At 43.6% G+C, this 24,770-nt stretch overlaps 1 protein-coding gene across 9 annotated transcripts in view; it reads right to left on the bottom strand.

Moving 5' to 3' along the window:
* The window catches only part of HSF2BP (heat shock transcription factor 2 binding protein), a 90,440-nt gene that overhangs the window by 24,872 nt on the left and 40,798 nt on the right, over nt 1-24,770 (bottom strand). For 8 of the 9 annotated variants that reach the window (XM_082393519.1, XM_082393520.1, XM_082393517.1 and 5 more), the window contains exon 7: nt 20,828-20,931. In XM_082393519.1, coding sequence (XP_082249645.1) covers nt 20,828-20,931 — 104 coding nt within the window. Of the gene's footprint in view, nt 1-13,274; nt 20,507-20,827; nt 20,932-24,770 lie in introns of those variants that run through there. The other variant, XM_082393523.1, reaches the window with a different exon arrangement.

Here is a 24,770-nt window from a genome sequence, read left to right as displayed (position 1 = left end):
GTCTGAAAACCAGTGATAAAGAGAAATTCTTAGAAGCAACAAGAGGGGAAAAACAACATGAGGTAGAAAGAAAAGGTAAGAATGACAGCAGACTCCTGGTTAGAAACCATGTGGACCAGAGAACAGGGGGCAACATCTTTAAAGTAATGAAACCTCAAGTCCCATACCCAGCAAAAATATCTTCCAAAAATAATGGTGAGTAAACACTTTGTAAGACAAACAGAAACTGAGAGAATTCTACACCAGCAGACCTGCACCCCAAGAAATGTTAAAGTGATACCAGGTGGAAACTGAGATCTACACAAAGGAATGAGAGCACCAGAAACGGTAAATCATGGACCTTTTTCTTCATATCTTTTCAATCTCTTTAAAAGGTAGCTGTTTAAAGCAAAAATAATAAAAATGTATTTTGAGGTTTTCAACATACATATGACAATTGTAAGAGAATGGAAAGGGGAAAAAGAAGTCTACTGCTGTAAGCTTCTTACACTACACATGAGTGGTATATTTTGAGTGGATTATGATAAGTTACATATCTATATCTTATACCCTAGAGTAACCACTAAAAGAAATATTTTTTTAAAAAGAGAAACAGCGGCTTCCCTGGTGGCCCAGTGGTTGAGAATCTGTCTGCCAATGCGGGGGACACGGGTTTGAGCCCTGGTCTGGAAAGATCCCACATGCCGCGGAGCAACTGGGTCCGTGAGCCACAACTACTGAGCCTGCACGTCTGGAGCCCCTGCTCCACAACAGGAGAGGCCGCGACAGTGAGAGGCCCGCGCACCACGATGAAGAGTGGCCCCCACTCGCCGCAACTAGAGAAAGCCCTCGCACAGAAACAAAGACCCAACACAGCCAAAAATAAATAAATAAATTTTAAAAATTTCACCCCCAAAATGAACTTTAAAAAAAAACAAAAGAGAAATAGCTAATAAGCCAATAATGGAGATAAAATGGAATCACACAATAATACTAAATTCATCCAAAAAAAGAAGGGTGAAAAAGAACAAGGAACAGATATGACAAGTAAAAAACAAATAGCAAGATGACACTTAAACCCATAGAAATTAATAATTACATTAAATATAAATTATCTAAATACTACAATTAAAAAAGCAGAGATTTTCAGATTAATTTTAAACATGCTGTTTACAAGAAATCCACATTAAATATAAAGACACAGGTAGGTAAAAGGATGGAAATATATTTTTTAACGTTTTATATATATTTTATATATGTATATATTACATATGTATTAAAATATACTAACACTAATCAAAAGAAAGATGCAGTGGCTATACTGACCTCAAGCAAAGCAGAATTCAGAGGAAGGATTATTACCAGGGATGAGGAAGGACATTTTGTAATGATTTAAAAAAAGTGAATCTATTAAGAGGACATAACAATTCTAAATGTTTATGCACTTAATAATAGAGCTTCAAAACCCATGCACTGAAAAATGACAGACTGAAAGGAAAAATAAATCCACAGTGATGGTCAAAGATTTCGATATCCCTCTCTTGATAACTGATAGAACAAACAGAAAATCAGTAAGGATACAGAAGACCTGAACAACATTATCAACCAACTTGAAAGTACTGACAGTTAAAGAACACACTACTCCAAAACAATAAAATACACAATCTTTTTCAAGTGCAGTGGAACACTGACAAGAGAGACCACACTTGGCGCTATACAACCAGTCTCAGTAAACTTAAATGGACTGGAATCTGCCACAGTATGTTCTCTGACCACAGGAGAATTAAATTAGAAATCAAAACCAGAAATATACCTAGAAAATCTCCAAATATCTGGAAATTAAACGTCACCTTAGATTAGAACATGTGCCATACAACAAACATATTAAAGAATCAGGTGGCATCACAATCCCCAGTAGTTAGAAACACTTCACATGCTACATCACGTTCTGTACTGTTACTCAGGCGTAATAGATTTTTCGTATATACTCAAAACATACAGATGTATAAGCATTCTCTTCATTGCCAATTATCCAGGGGTCCTCAAGAGGCCACCCAGATACACCTGCAGACCCCAGAAGGCCCACGAGGTCCTGTAGGCTGCACCCCGACGCTCTGGCCTCCTCCGTCACTGCCTCTCCCTCCCGCGGGCTCACTCCTCTCCTATCCCCACCCCTACACAGCTCCTGGGGTGCTCCCTCCACCTTTCCACCCCTAGCCCTCCAGCACAGTTTCTGTCCCCACAACTCTACTGAGTGTGCTTTCCCGAGGACTCCAGGGACATCTGGACACTGGATCTAATGGCCCTACTCAGACTCTCGAAGGATGCCCTGGCCCAGCTCTCTCCCTTCCCTAGGGCAACCCTACATCCATCACCAACCCCGCCCTCCCCAGCTAGAGCCGAACAGAGAGGACACGTTAAGGCTCTGCCTTCCCCACCTCACTTCTTGCACCAGGAGCCTACTTGGTAATCAGTAAGCGCTCAATAACATCTAGAGAATGAATGAATGAATCCATGAGCGAGAGACTGTAGGGTGAGCATGCACCTGCCACACCCCTGCAGGGGGAGCCAAAAAACCAGGGTTCGATCGGGGTTCCCCCACTTGCTAGCACTGTGACTACAGAAAAAAACACTATCTGGTGTCACGTTTTTCCCCCAGGTGACTGACGGGGTGAATACTGCCCGCTCCACACGTGGCTGTGAGGGTGAGTCCCATGTGCAGTGGGCCCGCAGCTCCATAAACTGGCTGTGCAGGCCACGGCCCAGAGGACACGGGGCTCCCCCAAGGACTTGTAAACAACGCTGCCCTCTCAGAGTGAAATGAGGAAAACCCACACACTTGGAATGTACAGATTAGGAACCTAAGTGAAAACATATGAACAGAGAGTCGTGGACCTTGCTGCAGCCTCCAGAGGACAGACCCACATTCCCTCCCGCATCTGACAAATGCCGATGGGGCTCTGATCTAACTGCAGGTGACGGCTGGGTATCAGGCAGGGAACAGGACGTGACACCTCCACCCTCAGAGGGCACAGACAGTGTGACAGACGTGGCAGGCACCCTGGGAGGTGGACCGTGGGAATGGAGGGGCTGGCCAGGCTCAAGCGTGGCAGGAGCTGGCAGAGAGGCAGGGTGAGGGGGGCGCTGAGGACCGTGTAGACCATGGGCCCCTCACCGGAGCCGAGCGCCACCGAGGGACGGGGGACCCCGAGGGTTCTCGGCTTATCTGCGTCCATGCTCTGCACATCCTTCCCTCTGTTCTTACGCCCAGGGCAGCTCTGTGACGGATAGTTTGGCTTGCTAAGGACTCAGAAATCAGGACGAAGGCGCTCTGGGTGGGGACAAGAGCATCCCAGCCACTAGCCAGGAGCGCCCCGAGGTCCAGTACTCCACTAGCTCCCTGCTCTGCAGACCCTGTTCCTGTGAGTGAGCATGACCAGAGGCGGCCCTCAGTATCCAGCACATCCTGGGCCCTGAAAGAGGGGGGAGGCCCAGACCGCGGGCCCAGCTGGTCTCTCAGCTGACGGGCTCCAGCAAGCCTTCCCCTGGAAAACAGCACGGTCACTCACCAGGCCCTTTCAACCCGTGATCCTATCTAGCACTTAAATTCCATACAAACCAACCACCATGCTCTTGCCCCATACCTGCTGACTCTTCTGAAGGCACCCAGCAAATCTACAAGTTGGGCGTTTATCTTGCAAGCAACGGTTCTTACCATCTTTTTTTGAGTTAAGAAACCCTCTTCAAATTCTGATAAATCTGTGAATTAATCCTCCCCAACACCAACACACACACACACACACACACACATATACACCCCCCCCTCAGAGGAAGCTGGCAGTCTGCTGGACAGATCTCGGTTTTCCCTGCTGGGAGACGGATGCCTTCCTCGGGACTGCCGGCAAAGGGCCCAATCAGAGTTGTTCTGCCTTCTCTCCTGCTTAGGGAGCGGCTAAGGGGGCAGCAGGAGGAGCCGGCAGACACGCAGAGTTCCGGGCACCCCCTCTGCTCCTTCTCTCCTCCGGGGCCTGGGGAGCCCACAGGTGTGCACGGGACGGTCCAAGTGCAGGAGCCACAGGAGGACTTCGCTCCCCTTCCTCACTTCTAATCAAGTTTCCACGGTGCTTTTAAAATAGCCTATTCATATTTTCTTTCTGATTTAAAAATTGGACTCAAAATATTTGAACCTCCAGGATTTGGTAGTCTTCAACTGTTACAGTGTTTATATCACAATGCTGGTAACAGGCCATCAGCCACTGACAAAGTTCACAGCATATTAAAATACAGAGCTTCATTCAGACCCATGGGTACCTCATCCTTCTAGGTGCTAGAGAACCACCCCTTTACCCTGAAAATAAGAGCAACTTCTTTCAAAGCCCGTGTGTTTCCACGGAGAAGCCGTAAACCTGCCTCAAGAATGCCATCGTTCACCTGGGCTCTCAGGCTCCCTTCAGGAATCAAGAAAACACTGGATCTCTCCAGCCGTGAGGTGGGAGGAGCTGAACCCCAGCTGCTGCAGGACCAAGTGTAGCACTGGCCACCCGGTGCAGGCCTGACTCTTTCCAGAAGGAGATAACGATAAAAACAACTTACGTCTGACGAGCAGTTCACCCCTTACACAGTGCTTTCACACCCGGTACTGCCTTTTTACTTTGGGGCAACATCTCTTTACCGTCTGCTGTCAAGTCAGCCTGCCAGAGTCAGATGTCCTTCCTCCCTGCCTCAGGAGGATGGAGCGGACTGCTAGGGCCCCACTGCAGAATAAGAAAACTCCTTAAGGAGCTTTCTTCCTACCTGTGGTGAAGAGCGGCCAAGATTGGGGCCCACTGAAAGGCAGTGGCAGGTCCTAAGGATATTCAAATCCAAACTCAAAAGTCACTTCCAGGTCCCCATGTGCAATTATGCGTAAGGAGACCAACCTCAGACAGAGCCACTGCCCTCCTGGGTCCAGAGCTCAGTGACTTAAATTTCCAAGTGGAGAAGCAGTGAAGGTTTTGCTGTTCGTTCTACGCCTTTGTGACCATCCACAGCATTAAACTCGCATTCTAAAGCACCACACTCCTAGCTGTGTGGCCTCAGAGAACCCTACGCTGCCATAAGCCTTAGCATCTTTGTGTATAAAATATACCTGCTGTAAAGACTACACAAAGCACAGTAAGCACAGACTTTGGTCCAGTGGCCGTCACGTAGCGAGTGCACAGAGAACGTGCTGTACCCATGTGCTCCATTGCTGTTCACCACAGAAGCACCGTGGGTGTGGGCCCTGGATTAAAAATAAGCCAGTCACATATATTTGACAAAACAGTACATAGAAGGCAACCCTCCACTATCACGTCTCACAGATGAAAACCCTGCCTCGGTGAGGCTGAACCTTTTAAAGAATGGTATAATTATAATCTGTCTTCCTAAGAATTAAGTACTCTGTGCACAGCCTTGAAAATTAAACATGTAAGTTACTTCTTTGGCTGAGGTTTTAAATCCCATGAAGTAAAGTGAAACATGGCTAACTCCATTTAAAAAAAAAAAACAACTTTCACTGAACAATTATTAACACTGAACAATAATTAATGCTTTTAATTATCCTGATGACATCCCCAGTTCCCAATTTTCACTTATTATTAAAAATGTGTTCAGCTGAACCATGTGAAACTGTCATTTTTATAGGCGCAAAATGGACAAACACTGGCAATTCCACGTGGCTCAGGCTAGCCCCAGCCCCACGCACTGTGCCGGTGCCCTGTGCCCATGGATGGACTAACTGAATCCCTGTAACCGCCCCGAAGCAGATGCCACTGCCACCATTTTACAGGTGAAGAGTGGGAGCAGAGGCTGATCAACGAATGTGCTCAAGATCAACAACTAACAAGTAGGATGTGCACCCCTAACCTACGACCGGCACTTCTGAACCACATGCAAAGAACTCTGCTAAATCTTCACATTTTGTCAAGAAGAGCAAAGCAGGTACGCTGATGCTGGCAGGGTACACTTTCAAGGCAATGCAGATGTTACCTCCGACTATCACACCTTCTTTGTATCCCTTCATTCTGCGTATCGAGAAACTTGGAACTGATTTAGGAAATTCTACTGAATTTTACTACAGAAACAGTGAGTCAGAATACTTAGCAGAAAATACAAAACTACAACTCAAACTGGCTTAAGCACTAATAACATTGATGATGTCATATCGAGTCCATTATAGAGCTGGGTTCACTGGCTCAATCATGCCATCGAAGACCTGGGTCCGCCTTCCCCCCACTCCACGCTACACAGCGTCACTGTAAGGCTGGCGCACTCAGTCACAGGGAGGCGCAAGCAGCATGCCGGGCTACGTGCTTCCCTGTTCACGTCCGGTGAGGGAAGAGCCTCTCCACCCTCCTTGGGGTCTGGACGGGCCTAACTTAGCTCAGGCATCCACTTCCGGGCCAGTGACCGTGGGCAGAAGGAGGCCCCGCACTGAGTGGAGTGAGCCCTGAACCCTAAGCCAGTCACTGGCACGATGACAGCACTGCCATGACTGCCTCAGACCACTAACCCTCAACCCTGTCTTTCGCATCAGAGTCACCGAGAAGGTGTGAAAACCTCGACATCTGGGTCCCACTCCCAATCAGTTAAATTACAACCTCTATGGATGGGGACCCAAGCCTGAATATTAGGGCACAGGTAGGTTTGTGCGTGTGTATGTTCTCCTTTTTTTCCCACAAAAGCCCCTACTGGAGTTTAGAATCTCTTTCCCGGGGTCATACGGTCCATGAAAGGGAGAGTGAAGCCCTGAGTAACAGATACGAGCGACACGACATGGGGTGCTGGATAAGTCATGCACAGTGTCCAGAATATACAGACACAACCAGAGAAATCATGGGAGAAAGGCAAAGTGGCTCCGACCCCAAGTGCTACAGGCTCAGGAACTGCATCACTCTCAGCACTGCGTAGTGCACAGTTTCACATCTTGTAAAACAGGGGCAATAATCTTTGAGTGCTACGATCTGATCCAACTGTAAGAGATGACTCAAGAACCCTGTGCCTTGCACGTAACGTAAGCAGAGCTCTAATGGGCACCTTCCCATGCTAAATGGGGGGACGGGTCCCTGCCTTCTGTGCTGTTCCTGAGCTGAAGTCACGGTGGCCTCCTGGTGCCCTGGCATTGGCCCCTGCTCTGCAGAAGCCTCTGTGGCCTGGTGGACATTCTGGCTGGGAGGGTAATGCAGGCAAGATTAGAAGATGCTCTGGTCGTGTACCTTCAAGTTCTAGCCAGGCTCTCTCCTGGAGCCATATGACCTTGGGACATGCAAGTTTTTCTCTATAATTTTAGCACTTAAAATGTTACATTTGTGTCCACAAAATATAGCCCAGCAAATATATAATAAACACTAACTTCCCAATTTTCATCTTCTAAAGGCTTTCTTTTGATTCCTGAATAAACTGGCTTCCAAGATGTTACGTAACTCGTGTTATCAGTAGAGTGTGTTCACCGCTGGAACGTTTACAAATCATATGGGAAATTTCATTAGCTGAGGTTGAATAATCTTATGAAGAACAATAATCCTAAGCATTGGATCTTCCATCAGTGAATTAGTGAAAAATACTTAATGATGTCTTTTCTTAAAGAATAATGCAGAATTCATATAGAAAGAATGATTATAAAAACTATTCTAATATTAGCAGACTATATGAAAACAAACCACCAAAAATGAAGCAAGTATCACATTTTAGTAACCTACTTTTATGCCAGAAAAGAACTCACCATTTAAAGATGAACTGCAAGAGAAAATAACTCCTTGTCCAAGAAAATGTTATGGTCACAGTGTGTTGTAAAGTAAGATATATTAATTCTTGGGGGTTTTTGTTGTTTTTTGTTGTTGTTGTTTTTTGGCCAAGCACTCGTCATGCAGGATTCTTAGTTCCCTGACCAGGGATGGAACCCGCGCCCCCTGCAGTGGAAGCGCAGAGTCTTAACCACTGGCCCGCCAGGGAAGTCCCTAATTCTTATTTTTAATTATTTCCTTTCTATTTGAAATTCAAAACCTGAAAATTAGGACCTGATTACCCTTAATACCCTTAATACCAACACACGAAGCCCCCCTTTCACTAACAAACTCCCGCCCAAGCAGCATTACCCTCACTACTGCTCTCCTTTCCCCATCCTCTCCTTCAATCTCCTTTGTCCTTAATTCTGTACTCTACAGAAAATCTTTTCAAAGATCACCAAAGCCTTTTCTCCATTCCTGTTTTCTTGATCTTCAACATATATCTGACACTATTAGACTCCTTTCGTCACAAATGACTATTTTCTCCTTTTTTTAAATTTATAAACCATTTCCATTTACTGTTACACTAAATTCTCATGGCCTCCCTTTGAGGAAAGCAGAGACACATTTGCAGTTCTACTCTGTAGATGACAAGCCTGATTGTCATATAATCTAAAGGACTCGCCCAGAACCACAAACCAGGAAACTGCCAGAGAGGGGCTAGGCCCACCTCTGCCCTCGGCCTGCCTCTCCTCACTCCAGGCTCCCGGAGACCCCTCCTCGGGGCTCAGGCCTCTCCGCATGGCCCTGGGGGAGCCAGCTCTGCTGCATGACAGTCTCCACACTCCCAGTCCTCTGTTCTGTTACTTCTCTAATAATGACTCCCAAACCCATGCCTCTGGCCTATCACATGAACTCCAAGCTTCTCATCTCCAATGACCTGTTGGATAGTTCCCTTCGGATATTTTCTTTTTTTTACTGTTACCCTGAACGGAGCATGTCCCACACCAAACTCATCTTTCCATATAAACTACCTCTCCTTTCTAAATTGTGACCATGAATTAATTATACCTCTATCAGACTAGAGTAAATTTTCGATTGTTCTCAGCTTGTTGGATTTGACATATGTAAGCCAAATGTTTTCTGACATCCTTCAGGATACGAAGTAGTCATCTGACCACTCAATTCTATCAACAGCTAAAAATCAAACATTTAGACCGTGTTTCTGGTTAAAATTGTTACATAAGGTTTGATTAATCAAAGAGAACAGGCCCCACAATATCCTGTGGGGAGGTTGACTTCTTTGTCCTACTGGACCTGAAGGCCAAGTGTCAAGTCAATAATATTTGAGAGTTTTCCATGTTTTTTTTTTTTTAAAGACAAATACCACACCTGTTGCACTGACAATCTGAACACTGGGCTAATGCAAAGTATTAGGAGAAATATTTAACCAACATAATAAAAGTTATATTGAAAATCTTTGTAAATAACCATCTTAAATGTTTTGCTTTTTGATCACATGGTTACCATCCTTGTTCACGTAATAAAGATGTAGCTTACTAGAATCATAACCCTTGCAAGGCCACCTATTTGGGCTAACAGAAATGCTGAAGATACGTAACTAAACTTTCACCAGCATGCAAACCTCTCAGCCTTTCTCTGTGCATATGACCCAAATATATATAACCAAATGCCAAATATTCTCTGTGATATAACCAAAGTCCAAATAAGAGCGTTGCATCTCTGTGTGAGATGATGGACAGCTGCACACAAACTGAAGTGTTTCATTCATTCATTGGAGATGTGTTTTTGAGCACCTCCTACATGTTACAGGTGCTTGGGATCACCTGTGAGCCAAACGAGATCCCTGCCCTCTTGGAGCTTTCATTCCCGTGTGGAAGAGAGACAATAAACAACAAGCAGACCAACCAGGGGAATTACACAGTATGTCAAAAGGTGACTGGTGCCACGGGAAAAGAGAAAGTGACACCACAGTGGGATAGGGAGGTGTGAGTTAGAGGACGGAGGTACTGAAAGGAAAAGGAAAGGAAAATGATGAAAGGAAATGATGATGCTTAAACTAACTGAAAGGAAAATGATGCTTAAACTAACTTTAGAAAAACGAGAGGAGCTATTCACAGAAGCTGCTGGAGTAACTCAAAATTTGAGAAAAAGCTAAACAACCAAGCTTTGGGAAGGGCAGGGCGAAGCCAACTGCAAACTGGAGGCTCCCTCTTTGCGTCCCTGTGTCAGCACTCTGACCTGGCTTCAGTGACCGACAGCACAGATCAACTTCCCCCAGGTGGCCAGCCACACAGCCACAGGCAGCTCTGGATCACACCCAATGGTTCTATGGCCCAGACTGGGAAAAATACTCCTCTTCAGCAGCTCCAGCCAGAACACTCCCGGAGGACGACTCTGGTCTGGCTCAGGCCACGTGCCCTTCGCTGAGATCGTCGCCATGGCACCACCAGGCCCCACGCTGACCAGTGGTCAGGGCAGAAGGCAGGAGCATGCCAAGCAGACCTAAGCAACAGCCCCACAGAAACTGAGTCAAGCCCGGGGTCCCAGCACGCCACCAACAGTGAACCTGGGGACCCCACCTCTGCCTAGGCTGGTGACCAACCTGAGGAGTGTACAGAACAGGAGGAGCGTCCAGGCAATGTTGGGCCAGAGGTGGCCACTAGCTTCTTGCAGGTCGTGGCAAAAAGACCCAGACGCTTGGGCAAAGTGGTGGGGATTCAGAAGATCCTCAGAGACCCAGTCAGGGCTCAGTTCAGTGAAGAATTGGAAAGCAAATCCAGAACAGAGGCAGGAGCCCACGGGGAAAGCTAGAGAATGCATGAATGGCCTGAGGGAAACCGGACACCGTCTCCTAACAGACGAGCAGCGCAGGGCGGCTCCTGCAGCGGGTGGAATGCAGACCACGGCCAAGGGCAAGGGGAGAGGCAGGCTTTCAGGCAGGCTTTCGACAACAGGAATTGTGTGGAAACCTAAGATCTGGTTCCAAACAAAAGGAAACGTACGGTCTAGTTGGATATGACTGATATTTATGAAACAAGATACCAAGAAAATGTTAAATTAATATGTCTGTAAGTAAAATGGGAAACCAAAGGAGACAGGACTTGACGTGGGCTAGAGCAGCAGCAGAAAGCTCCTAAGAGGCATGACCCGAGCTGAGCCTGCAGAGACAGCAGAACAGCAAGGGTGGACCGAATGCGGCGGTGTTCAAAGTCGTTGGGTTTGATGACTTTGGATGCCTCATATAAGGGGGATGGTGCAGTATTTGTCTTTTGGTGACTGGCTTATTTCACTCAGCTACCTTGATGTCCTCGAGGTTCAACCACGTTGTGGCAGGTGTCAAACCGTCCTTCCTTTTTAAGGCTGAAAAATACTCCACTGTACGTATAGACCACAGTTTCTTTATCCATTCATCTGTCGATGGACATTTAGGTTGATTCCTTATCTTGGCTATTGTGAATAATGCTGCAGTAAACATGGGTATGCAAATATCTCTTCAAGATCCTTTTTTCAATTCTTTTTGGATATGTACCCAGGGATGGGATAAAATCTTTCACTCTTACTAGAAGTCTTTTAAAACAACAGTTTCAACAGAGAGCGCCTCTGAAACACCAGCCTTACCCATGAATCATACTGAGCCCATGGCAAGGCGGCCTCCACCAATAACCCTGGATTGGAGTTATGCATTGGGGTCATTTTCTCCTAGCCTTAAGAACTTCCTTTCTTGTAAAGAAAGTCTGCTAGCAATAAAATCTCTCAGTCTTTGCTTATCCAGGAATGTATTTTGCCTTCATTTTGAAGACTAGTTTAGCTGGACACAGAATTCTTGGTAGGCGGTCTTTTCTTTCAGAACTTTGGACACATCATCCCTCCGCTTTAGAACCACTGTTTCTGAAGAGCAGTGAGCTGTCAATCTGTGGTTTCCTTGTACGTGTTTCACTGATTCCGAAATGTTCTCTTGGTCCTAAGTTTTAACAGTGTGACTGTGACATGTCTACATGTAGATCTTTGTGTTTATCCTACTTGAATTTCACATATCTTCTTGGATGTATGGATTGTTTTTCATCAAAGTTGGGATGTTTTCAGATGTTCTCTTTTCAAATATTTTTTCTGCCCCTTTCTCTCAAGTATTTCCTTCAGGGGCTCATACTGTGCTTATGTTGGCATGCTTGATGATGTCCCAGAGGTCTCTGAGCTTTGTTCATTTTCCGTCATTCTTTTTTGTTTCTGTTGTTCAGACCAGATAATCTCTACCTAGCGTTAAGTTTGCTGATTCTTCCTACCAGCTCAAATCTGCTGTTGAGCCTGCCCAGAGTTATTTCCATTTCTTAAGTTCTTATGTAGATGTTCAGCTCATTCATTTTTCTGCTTTCTTCTTTAAATTGATAAACTTTCTACTAAATACTGATTTAAATGCATTTCACCATTTTTGATATGTAATATTTTCATTATGCAGTTCAAAACATCTGATTTCTATTATGAGTTCTTCTTTTACTCATGGGCTACTTAATTTCTACATGCAGGATTTTACTAATTCTCTTTTTGTTATTAATTTCCCCCTTCACTGTATTGTGGTCAAAGGAGATATGCTATACGACTCTTATCATCTGAAATGCGAGACTTGCTTCAAACCCCAGGAAATGATCACTGTCATAAGTTGTCCACGTGTAACTGAGACAAGTGTACAGTTGGAGTCTTCTACGCATCCAGTGGGGCAGATTGGTTAACTGTGTTTTTCAAACCATTCATATCCTTATTGAGTGTTTGTTCTGTTTTAGTTATCAAGTATTGAGTGAAGTGGGTTAAAATGTCCCTGATCATGGGGGATTTATGAATTCCTTCTTATACTGTTTTTAGTTGTTTCATTTTTGAGACTATATTAGGAAGTGTTTATATAAGTTCAAAATGTTATATCCTGGTGATACAGAATCTGGTGATGAGAATCTGCCTAGTATGTTTTCCTTTTATTCTCAACCTTTATGTATTCTTACGTTTTAAGTGAATCTCTTATAAACAACATATAACTGGATGATTATTTTAAATCCAGTCTGACATTACTATCTCTTAACTGGGTTATTTGGTCCATTTATACTTGTAACTGTACATATTTTTGGATTTATTGCTTCCATCTTATTTTTTCATTTTTGCTCTCTTTCTTGCCATCTTTTGAATTATTTTTCACATTGCATTTTATCCTGTATTAACGTTATAGGCATATGGTCTACTTCTATTATCTCCACGTGATCCTAGAAATTTTCACCTGCATACTATCAAGGTCTGAAATTAGCCACTATCTCGGCTCTCAGTTTTGAACAGGGCTGGACCTCACAATGCCGCCGCTCTGCCTAGCCTCCTCCCAGTGCACATGCTATTACTCTGCTCTTGGTATTCTACTGTTTGGGTTTTCTGTTCGTCAGTGTTTATTTTGACTTATTGATACATATGCTACCGTCTCTGATCATTGTTCTCACTTGCATCTCACACTTTCCATCTGAGATCAAGCTCCTCCTGAAGTGTATATATATATATATATATATATATATATATATACACACCCTTTAGAAGCTCCTACTGGGAAAGTCTATTGGTGACAGACTCTCTCAGTTCTTGTTTGTCTGAAATGTCTTTATTTCACCCTTGCTCTGAAAGCTATTTGTTGGCTGGGGGGAAGAAGCATACAAATTCGTGTTCACAGTTATTTTCTCTCCGTGCTAAGATACTGCACTGTTGCTGGGAAGGGGTCAACTGTCAGTCTACGTGTCTATCCTTTGAAGGTATACATCTTTTCTGTCTGCCTGCTTCTCAGATCTCCTCTCTGTAATGTTCTGGTTTTCATTACAATGTGTCTTGGTGCAGATTCCTTGCCCTTCATCCTGCTTACAGTCAGGTGGACTTCTCAGATTCAGTGTAAACAAGGGGGGGGAGCTTCTCAGTCATTACCTCCTCGAACGCTGCTTCTGTCTCACCCACTCTCCCCTCCCTTCCCAGAACGCTGATGCGTGTGCTCAGTCTCTCCTCTGTGTCTCTTGCCCACTCCAATTTTCCATCTCTGCCTCTCTGTGCTTCACTCTGGATAATTTCTTCAGAACTGTCTGCATCAATCTAATTATCTCTTCAACTATGTCTAATCTGTTGTTAAAGCTGTCTAATAAATTTATAATTGCAATCATTATATTGTTCACTTCCAGAAATATTATTTGACCCTTTTTCAGATCTGCCCAGTCACTTTCACAATCTCTCACTCTTTACTCATATATTAATCCCTTCTTCTATTTCTTTAAACACAGTAAACATACTTATTTTATATTGATTTGATAACTCATAGATCTGAAATCTTCTTTAGGGTCTATGTCATGTTATTTCACTAATGATACTTCCCATGCTTTTTGTAATTTTTAATATGTGAGCTCTGACTCTTGGAACCTTATCTGTATGAACTGGTTGGAGTCAAAGAATCCTCCAGAAAGGATGTGCATTGTTCTCTAAACGAGGACCGCCTGGGTGGTTTGAATTCAGGCTTCGAAGCTGCGTGAAAACCAGTCTACAGTGATTAATTCTCAGAGGACATTTTTCCTCCACTACAACCTATGGTTATTCTCAGAAGAGATTTTCCCCCACTGTGTTCAGTCCCTAAGGTCAAACAGGCCACCTTCCTGTAGTCTCCAAGGGCCGGAAGAGTACCTTCAGTCTACCCTGACAATGCTGCTAAGTACCGTTGGGAGTCCCCTACCCGGCTACTCATTTAGGGTGGTAACTGAGCTTTGTTTCCTGTCCCCACACCCTGTTAGGACACGGAAACTAAAGGTCATCTTGACAAATGCCTTCAGAACAGGAGTTAGCTCAGGTCTCTGTTAACCTCTCTGGCATCTCACTTTCACTTGGCTTTTGTGCTCTGGGTATAATCACTATTTTTCTAGCTCAGAGGAGGACTTTTAAAGTGTTTTTTATATCTCACCAGACATTTTGACTGTTTTCAGTAAGGAGACTTGTCCAGGACCTATGCCATCATACCCCTGCCTCCCAATTCCTGGTCTACAAGGATGGACTGACGGGAGATCTGCAGGAGGTGACTTGAAGTTTTTAAACAGAAGACGAGGGAGGCTCAAAACCTGGTGGTAGTGGTAGACTGTGGTCAGGTTATGGATGCATTTTGAAAGCAGGGCCATCAGAATTTCCTTACAGACTGCACGTGGGTGTCAGAGAAGAAGGAGACAAGAATCACTCCAAGGTCCTTACAGGCCTGAGAAACTGGGAAAATAGAGTTACCATCAACTAAGACTGGGAAGGCCGTGGGTAGAGTTAAATGGAGGAAGATTAGGAATTTAGTCTGAACACACTGAGTTTGAATGTCTATTAGATGTCCATGTGGAGATGTCAAGTAGATAGTCAGATATATGAGTCTGGAGTTCAGGAGAGAGGTCTGGGCTAAAGATATTAATACAAATTGGGTAGAACTATCAATGTTTCATATTACTTAGATAAACCAAATAAATGTAAGATGGGAAGCAAATGCCTATATGTCTGTTCAACATTGTAAATATGAGTAGGAAATGCAGCACTAAAAAGTTACAGGTGTGATCTTAACACCAGTTTGCATTAACGGTTACATAACATATGGCCGTCCTCCCAAAACGCTCTGTCCTCATCAGCTATTTGCTAGAGTTCCATGCCAGTTCTTTGGCTTAAGAGGAATGTGAAGAATTTGGAGAAAGCCTGGGAAAAAGCCAGCCACACAGTTGAATAAAGGGAAGGAACATGAAACCCACCAAAGGTTAAAGGAAATGAGATTATTTAGTCAGGGATGATTAACAGCAACTGGTCCTGTACTCTGGATCAAAGAAGTCCGGATACTTGAAAGCAACCTGCCACCTTTAGGTCAAAGGAATTAAAAGGAAATGAGCTTTCATAGTGGCCTAAAAGATTTAGATTATAAATAAAAAGCGAAACTAACACCTCTTTAGCACCTACTATGTTAGGTATTGGCCCAGGCACTACTGCATTTTAATGCAGTACACGAAGACCCTTGAGGTAGAAATCCCCATTTTGCAGAGCAGAAAAGAGGGATCCTAAAAGGTAAGTTCCCAAGTAGACAAGCTGTAATTTCAATCTGGGTCTAATGAATCCAAAGTCCATATTCTTTAAAACACATCAAATTTCCTAACATGAAAACTGACAAATATAGGAACCAATTACTGAAAGAAGTAATGGAATCTTTTTTCCTAAATCTTTTAAAAGTTAAGAGAGATTCTTATTTTCTAGTATATTTTCATAAAGCAGATCTACCTAGAAGCAAAGAAGAATAAGCCAGTTTTAAAATTCTCTTAGTCCTAAGCAGTTATGACAGTCTAGAATTATGAACACAATCACACCACCACTGCCAGGCACCAAGATGCACATACTTTTTTCAGAGAACTATTTTTGTTTCTATTTTCCTATTCTATAATAAAATATATATTCACCTTGCTAAAAGACACACCAAATTCTATAACAAATTTCAATTTTTAAGTTAAATTAATTCCATAGATAAATCAGGGGACAAACATGCTGGGCTTGATAGACCTTGTCTTTATTTGACTGTGATAGCAAATAACATCAAGTATGATGACCTTTCAAAAGATTTATTAGGCTTTGGGCTGTGCACACTGTCAAAAGAACCAGTAACTGTCTTCATAAGCAAGAAAGCCTGGTGGCCCCAGGGCAAAAAGTGGCATTAAGGCAACTTCACCCCAGCCCCCACCGTACAGGACCCAAAGTTCAAGCAGGAACAATCCACCCTGGTCAAAGCGCGCCATCCCTGGTGAGGGTCAGGAACCGATACTCTTGGGTTGCTGGCAACCTAGAGAGCTGCCTAAATTAAAATAAAACTGTAAGGACTGCCACTCGGCCCTGGAACATTTCTGGAGCACCAGAGCTAGAAAAGGCCCTAGAGAACATTCAGCCTAAGGCCCGCTTTTTACGCAAAAGTAAACAACTGGCAAAAGGTGCTGGAGGATCGCTGGCTGCAAGCTAGCAGAGAGGGGCGTGAGGTTTCAGGACATCTATCTCTAAGTCTGAGCCACGCCACACCAGGACACAAGGAAAGGAGAGAGGTCACCGGGAACTAAGCATCCATCTCAGAGGCACTTCCTGCGGAGCGGAGGTCCACAGAGTGGCTGGGAGAAGGGACCTGGAACCCAACTGCCCGGACTTCCACCCAGAAGCTGTATGACCTCGAGGAAGTCACTTCACCCCTACGTGCTCCAGTTTCCTCATATATAAAACATAAATTGTAATATTTGCCTTATAAGGGTATTTAGGGAAGTAAATCTGTAAATACACATCGCCTGGCACTCCAGGAGTGTTAGGGACCCTTATTTAATTATCCTCACCCTCTCCCCACCCCCACCCCCGCCGACTGACACCATCTGCTTGCACGTGGCCCACAGCGACCAGCCGGGATAGCTACCCACCTCTAGCCCGAGACCCACCTCTGATTCCATGGGTTCCTTGGCTCACGTTCTCAAGAGAATAAAGCTGTCTGGTCAAATATCCAACCCTAGTGGGTAGGAGGCCTCCTAAAATACAAACACAGCCCTCTCGGCCACCTCCTTACAGCTTTGGAAGATCTGGGGTTTTACCCTACTTGCAAGTTAATAAGCCAGCATGTGAGAGTCTCACGGATGCTGGCAGGAGAGACAAGACCCCTGTGTCCAAGGTAAAGAACAGTACTCCTCCACGGTAACAGCCATATCCAGAGGGTCAGCACAGCTCAATGAGACCCAATTCCACAGGGCCAGGCACATGCCATGGGCTGCATTACAGAAGAGAAACCCCAAGCTCAGGGAACCCACATCGTTCATAATGGGAGTAATCCTGCCAGACCTTTTCCCCAGAGGGAAGCATTATCCCTATTGCATGAGTGTAAACAAACCCACCCTTTGTTCTGGAGACAGACAGTATCTCTACCTTCATGGGTATTTACTACATAAGCAGCCTTGAAAAGATAACCAGAAACAAAGGAGGTCAGTTCCTCTGCTCTCCCAACAATATCTAAATAAATGGACATACATATACTATTTCATTGACTGGAAGACTCAGTATTGCTAAAATGTCAATTCTCCCCAAGATGAACTGTTGATTCAACACAATCCTAATAAAAATCCCAACAGGATTTTTTGTTGTTGTTAGAAAGTGACAAGCTGATCCTCAAATTCGTATGGAAATGCAAAGGACTTAGAAAGAGTCAAAACAACTATGAAAAATAGGAACAAAGTTGGAGGATTTACACTACCTGACTTTAAGATTTATTATAAAGTATGGTATTGGCATAATGCTACAAAAATGGATCCACAGAACAAACGAATAGAGTCCAAAAACTACACCCTCTCATATAATGTCATTTGATTTTCAACAAAGGTCCAAGGGCAATTCTGTGGAGAAAGGAGAGTCTTCCAAACAAATGGTGTTAGATCAACTAGGTGGCTTTATGCAAAAAAAAACAAAAAAACAAAAAACAACTTTGGGTCATACCACTCAACATATATAAATATTAACTCAAAATGGATCACAGACCTAAATGTAAAATGCAAAACTATAAAACTAATAGAAGAAAACACATTTTAAAAATCCGTGTGGCAAAAATTTCTATACCAAAAGCATGATTCATAGAAGAAAAAGAACAATAAATTAAACCTCACCAAAAAAATTAAGAACTTCTGTTCTTTAAAGATGCTCTTAAGAGAATGAAAAGACAAGCAACAAACTGAGAGCAATTATTTGCAAACTACATATCTGACAAAGGATTTGTAGACAGAATATACAAAGAACCTCAATACTCAATTGAAACAACCCAATTTTTTTTTATACAGCAGGTTCTTATTAGTCATCCATTTTATACACATCAGTGTATACATGTCAATCCCAATCGCCCAATTCATCCCACCCCCACCCCCACCCCCACCGCTTTCCCCCCTTGGTGTCCATACGTTTGTTCTCTACATTTGTGTCTCTATTTCTGCCCTGCAAACCGGTTCATCTGTACCATTTTTCTAGGTTCCACATATATGCGTTAATATTCGATATTTGTTTTTCTCCTTCTGACTTACTTCACTCTATAGGACAGTCTCTAGATTCATCCACGTCTCTACAAATGACCCAATTTTGTTCCTTTTTATGGCTGAGTAATAACCCAATTTTTTTTAATGGGCAAAAAGGTGTGAACAGACATTTAATCATAGAAGATATATGGATGGGCAAATAAACACAGGAAAAAGTGCTCAACATCATTAGTCATAACATAAATGCAAATTAAGACCAAAGTGAGTGAGGTATATCACACCCCTCCCGGAATATCTAAAATTAAGAAGAAGGACCATGCCGAACACTGACGAGGATATGCACAAGCGAGGCAGTAACTCTCTGCCGGGCGGGGGCTGGGGGTGCAAAGCAGGGCCGCCACTTTGCAGCACAGCCTGGCAGTGCCACAAAAACACCTACTACGCGAGCCAGACAGTCCACTCCCAGGTGCTGACCCAAGAGAAATGAAAGCCGGTGTCCAGGCAAAAACATACAAGAATGTTCACAGCAGCTTTATTTATAAGACCCAAAACCTGGAGACAACCCAAATGTCCATCAACAGCTGAATACATAAAGCAATTGCAGTCTCTCCACATAACAGAATACTATTTAGTAATAAAAAGGAATCAACTATTAATACACACAGTATGGATAGATCTCAAAATAATTATGCTGAGTGAAAGAAGAGAGGCAAAAAAGAATACACAGTGCATGTTCCATTTATATAAACCTGTAGAAAATGAAAACTAACCTGTAATACAGAAAGGAGGCAAGCGATTTTCTGGGAAGAGGGGAACAGAGGGACGGGAAGGAGGGACCCAAGAAGCCCAAGGTACCTCTCGAGAGTGACAGGTATGCTCATTATCTTGATTGTGATGATGATTTTATGGGTGTATAACTTACATCAAAACTTATCAGTCGTTTGCCTTAAATGTGTGCAGTTTATTGCATGTCAATTATACCTCAAAAAACCTGTTACAAAAAATAAGCATTTACTACCAAATGGAACTGAAGCTCAAAAATAGAGATTGATCTGAATTACAAAAAAATAAGGAAAGGTAATTTTTTTGCACACTTGAATGAAGTATGTTCCTACTGAAGACATGGTATTAAAAAGTATGATGAACAGGATTTCCCTGGTGGCACAGTGGTTAAGAATCCGCCTGCCAATGTAGGGGACACGGGTTCGATCCCTGGTCCGGGAAGATCCCACATGCCGCGGAGCAACTAAGCCCATGAGCCCCAACTACTGAGCCTACGCTCTAGAACCCGTGAGCCACAACTACTGAGCCTGCGTGCCACAACTACTGAAGCCCGTGAGCCACAACTACTGAGCCTGCGCGCCTAGAGCCCGTGCTCCGCAACAAGAGAAGCCACCACAATAAGAAGCCCGTGCACCACAACGAAGAGTAGCCCCTGCTCGCCACAACTAGAGAAAGCCCGCATGCAGCAATGAAGACCCAACGCAGCCAAAAATAAACAAATTTATTTTAAAAAAAAGTATGATGAACAGATTGGGACAAAATTTTAGGTTAAATTGGTGGTTAGGGAGAAAAGCAGGAGAAACAGTAAAGACAGCTTTTTATTCCAAAGAAAACAAAAAAACACATCAGATGGATAGATAGATAGACAGATGGAACTTCAGAGCTGCAATCTCTCAGATTTCTTTTTTCCCCACGTTGCTTAACGACGGGATTTCCCTATACCTGATGTTCAGAGCCACAGACAACATACATAGTGCTGTATCGTTCACAGTGAAAGGGACAGGTTAACGCCACTTACTAGCTGTTTTATTAGATAATTTTTCTTTGTGTCACAGAATCATAACTAAATTGAAAGCAATACTTCAGAAACAGAACTAGAAATAACTTAGCATACCAGTGAGTTTTCTATAATTTAAAATCTTTTTTTCGGAAGGCATGAGAACACCTTGGGATGACCAACCCTCATCTCTAATACTTTACGACCTCCTCCCGCCACAGGGGAACAGGTGTATAAGGAGACGCACAGGTAAAGCCCCTCCTTACCGCTCAGAAGCCACCACAACAAAGGGATGAATCCTGGACTCTCACTAATGTACTTCAAGCCTTTCAAATTGATGCTCACGTTGTACAGGGACATCAGCATTAACCTGAAATGTAAAAGAAAATGGTGTTGACACGCTGGCCCCTCCACACTGCAGCACCCTAAATATATCTCCTGGTTCATAGGACCTTAACATATTTAGGGGTGCCCTCACACTTCAGATGTCCAAGTCTAACACAATCTGGATGACAGGTATAGTAAGCAGAAGTATGTGAAATAATATTTGTCTCTGTGAGGCTACCTGAAAATGGGAAACTTCAGCAATACTGCCACATAACACCACCTCTTATAAGCTCACATAATCAAGAGACACATATGCAAAATGGGCACAGGAAACCTCAAAACCAAATTTATTGAGTAATCTCTTTTAGTACCAATCCTGCATTTATATACAGATAACCCTCCATTCATAAGTATACTATACTCTAAAAGTTCAATTCACTGTTTAAAATCCTACCTTTCATTCAATGAATGCTACCGATGATGTCTGGGTGGCCAGGTCAGGCCATACAATCCTGTTTAATCCACAGCAAAGGGATGAAGAGCACCACAATCCAACCATCCCTAACAACCAACAATCCTACAGACCTGGAGTTAAATAGGGTTTTACAAGTGGTCTTGGGAACTGACCACAACTAGTAATACAGAGTCGAATATTATTAAAAACTGGAAAACTATAGGACTGGTTTCTGATAATACTGCTGAATACAGAGACCCCCAAAACTTCATACTGTACAGTAATAGAAAAGGCTACACAAATATTTTGCAAAGTCTTGAAAAAAATGAATGACCTTGCAAGAAATGAAGGGAAAACATCTCTAATCAGGAACTTAGTGAGAGCTCAAATTCAGAAAGGTGAGCCCTAAAGATGACAGATTCCAGAGACACAGAATGTCAGCGTTAGTGCCTTTGTGCAGAGGGACAGAAAGAAAAGCCTCAGACCAACACAAGACAGGACTTCAGAGCACAGACCCCTTCAGAAAGCCAGGAAAGAGTGAACTGTCAAGCTTGGCATGAATGCATACTTTTTGTATGGCCTGAAAATCCACAAGCCAATAATTTTAATAAGAAAGTAGACCTGGGATGGGAGCTTCTCCAGCCACCCGGCCACAAGAAACATTCTCTTAAAGGAAAGGACCCTCAACTGGGTCCTCAAAGAAGTCTCACAAATACAGTGCTAACAATTTTAAGTTCATAATAAAAATCACAAAACACATGAAAAATAAGACCTTAAAGTAACAGCACAAAGAACCAATGACAGAGCCAGCATAAAAAAAATTATCAGATACAAGTATCAATTACCAAATAGAAAACAGCTATGTTTAATAGGTATAAATAATTCAAAAAAGAAATTTAAAACATCATCAATGAGCTACTGAGTATTATAAATAACCAGGCAACTCAAAAAAGAACCTAGTAGAACTTACAAGAATGAAAACTTTAATAATCAAACTGTAAAACTCAAGGGTAACTGACACCTGGGAAAGGAGAAATACTAAACAGAAAAGAGCTAAAGAAGGGCTTCCCTGGTGGCGCAGTGGTTAAGAATCCGCCTGCCAATGCAGGGGACACGGGTTCGAGCCCTGGTCCGCGAAGATCTCACATGCCGCGGAGCAACTAAGCCCGTGCACCACAACTACGGAGCCTACATGCCACAACTACTGAGCCCACAAGCCACAACTCCTGAAGCCCAGGCGCTTATAGCCCATGCTCTGCAACAAGAGAAGCCACCGCAATGAGAAGCCCACGCACCGCAAAGAAGGGTAGCCCCCGCTCACCGCAACTAGAGAAAGCCCGCGCGCAGCAACGAAGACCCAATGCAGCCAAAAAAGAATAAATTAAATAAACTTTTTAAAAAGAGAGCTAAAGAAATTGCAGCAAATGGAGCAAAGCTAGGGAGGAGGAAGCCCAGAAAGGCAGGTGCCAGACAAGGGGAGCACTAGCGAGCATGCAGAATCTGCCCAGGCTGCGGCCGGCTCTGACCTGGCCACTGGACGAGGCAGACACTAAGGAGCCCAGTGGAGAGTGACAGGAAACCACGGAACGAGGCACAGATTTGGCACTGACCACCTCAGGGGAGCCAGGGTTTAGGAGTCAGGAAGAGCTAACTGCCTGTTAGGACAAACACCAGTTCTCTTCAGGAAAAGGTACCAGAGCCCAGAGCCCACAGCCCATCTCCTGCAGTGTCCTATGTGTGCACAACCGAACATTTAACCAGCAGGGCCGGCCAGGGTGAGGAGAGCAAGGCGCTTGCTTTGGTTGCAAATGTAAGGGGTGCCAAAAAAGCTTAGTAACCAAGGTTTTTAAAATATATTGTAATGCAACTTTTTAAAATCAGAACTACTGCAAAAATTCCATAATAAGCAATATATCAAAATTTAAAATCAAGATGGGATCAGTAACAGTACCATGCCAAGACATATTAGAGCCTGAGGCAAAAGGAAAATCAGTAATAGCGATTCAGTCCATTAAGAAGGGATCAATTAAATTATGGTACACGCATACATGCATGCCATGAAAAATGTTTATTACAGTTTTCTGTTAAAATAGCTGGTTTCCCCACTAAGCTTTGTTTGTCAAAAGCAAGCTCCACGGCTGATTTGTCTTTACAGACACATAGGCTGGTACAGTACCTGGGACATGAGAAGCGCTCGGGTTCAATATGGAAAGCGAACCAGCTCCCAGCGACTGAGAGCCTCAGCAGGGCAGCGTGCGGAGACGGTCTGTCTCTCCTCCTATTTCCATGGGCATTTTCAAAGTCAAGGCAATGCTACCGTCCAAGAAGATAACACCAGACTAGCACCCTTGAGAACAGTAATGCCCAGGCCTCAAATTACGACTTTCAACCTCCCCACAGGCCACAAAATGAGCCAAAATTACAAATGTTTTCAAGTTTTCCTGACAATTTTTACACATATCCAAAATCTATGCACTAGTAACCATTTAATGAGTTATTAAGGGATGTTCAAATGTCATATTCATGAGGAAACTTCAACACATTAACTAGAATTTTCTGAGATCTCTAATCCAGGATCTCAAGAAGAGAAAAGTTCAGATCACCAACACAGATAGTTGGAATTCCTTAAAATTCAATGTATTTCCTATGCTGCTTTCAGGCTACAACAGCAGGAGTGAGTCACTGCAACAGAGATCGCCTGGTCCACAGAGCCTAAAATATTCTATGTGGCCCTTTAGAGGAAAGCTTGCCAACCCCTGCTTTAGAGAATGAAAAGAAAATAAGCCAATCTTCTCTAGATCTTAAAAGGCAAAGTTAATATCTGGGTGATAACTGACATATGGGGCAAACTCCAGATAATATGTCTAGCTGAAATTCTTCATTGACTGCTGTTTAACTTTGAGATGGCAAAAACACAAACTGACAAATGTCTCTAAAATTTCATATTTGGTCACAATCAGCCAACCTTAAGAAGCTAAAATGAGGGACTTCCCTGGTGGTCCAATGGGTAAGACTCTGCGCTCCCAATGCAGGGGGCCCGGGTTTGATCCCTGGTCGGGAAACTAGATCCCACATGCTGCAACTAAGATCCCGTGTGCCACAACTAAAACCCGGCACAGCCAAAATAAATAAATATTAAAAAAAAAAAAAAAAAAGCTAAAATGGAACAAAAGTAATTGCCACGGCCATGGTGCCACCTGACTTCATGTTACTGCCAGGCTACATCTTTCGGAAGACCAGACACTCCTCCAAGGTCACACCACGACTTAGCAAACAACAAACCCTGAACCACTTCCTGTTTCTTATGCAAATGCTTTCTATTCCAACATTTCTACTCCAACCAAAAGTACTCTGTAAATAATATATCAAAGTTCCAACTGTCAGGTCAAAAGAGACCGCCCATTCAATTCACTCTTCTGCTACTTCAG

Source organism: Balaenoptera borealis (genome assembly GCF_965194805.1).
Source record: "Balaenoptera borealis genome assembly, chromosome: 5".
NCBI classification, from domain to species: Eukaryota; Metazoa; Chordata; class Mammalia; order Artiodactyla; family Balaenopteridae; genus Balaenoptera; species Balaenoptera borealis.
Note: the sequence above shows the minus strand (reverse complement) of the source record. Positions and strands in the feature narration are given on the sequence as shown.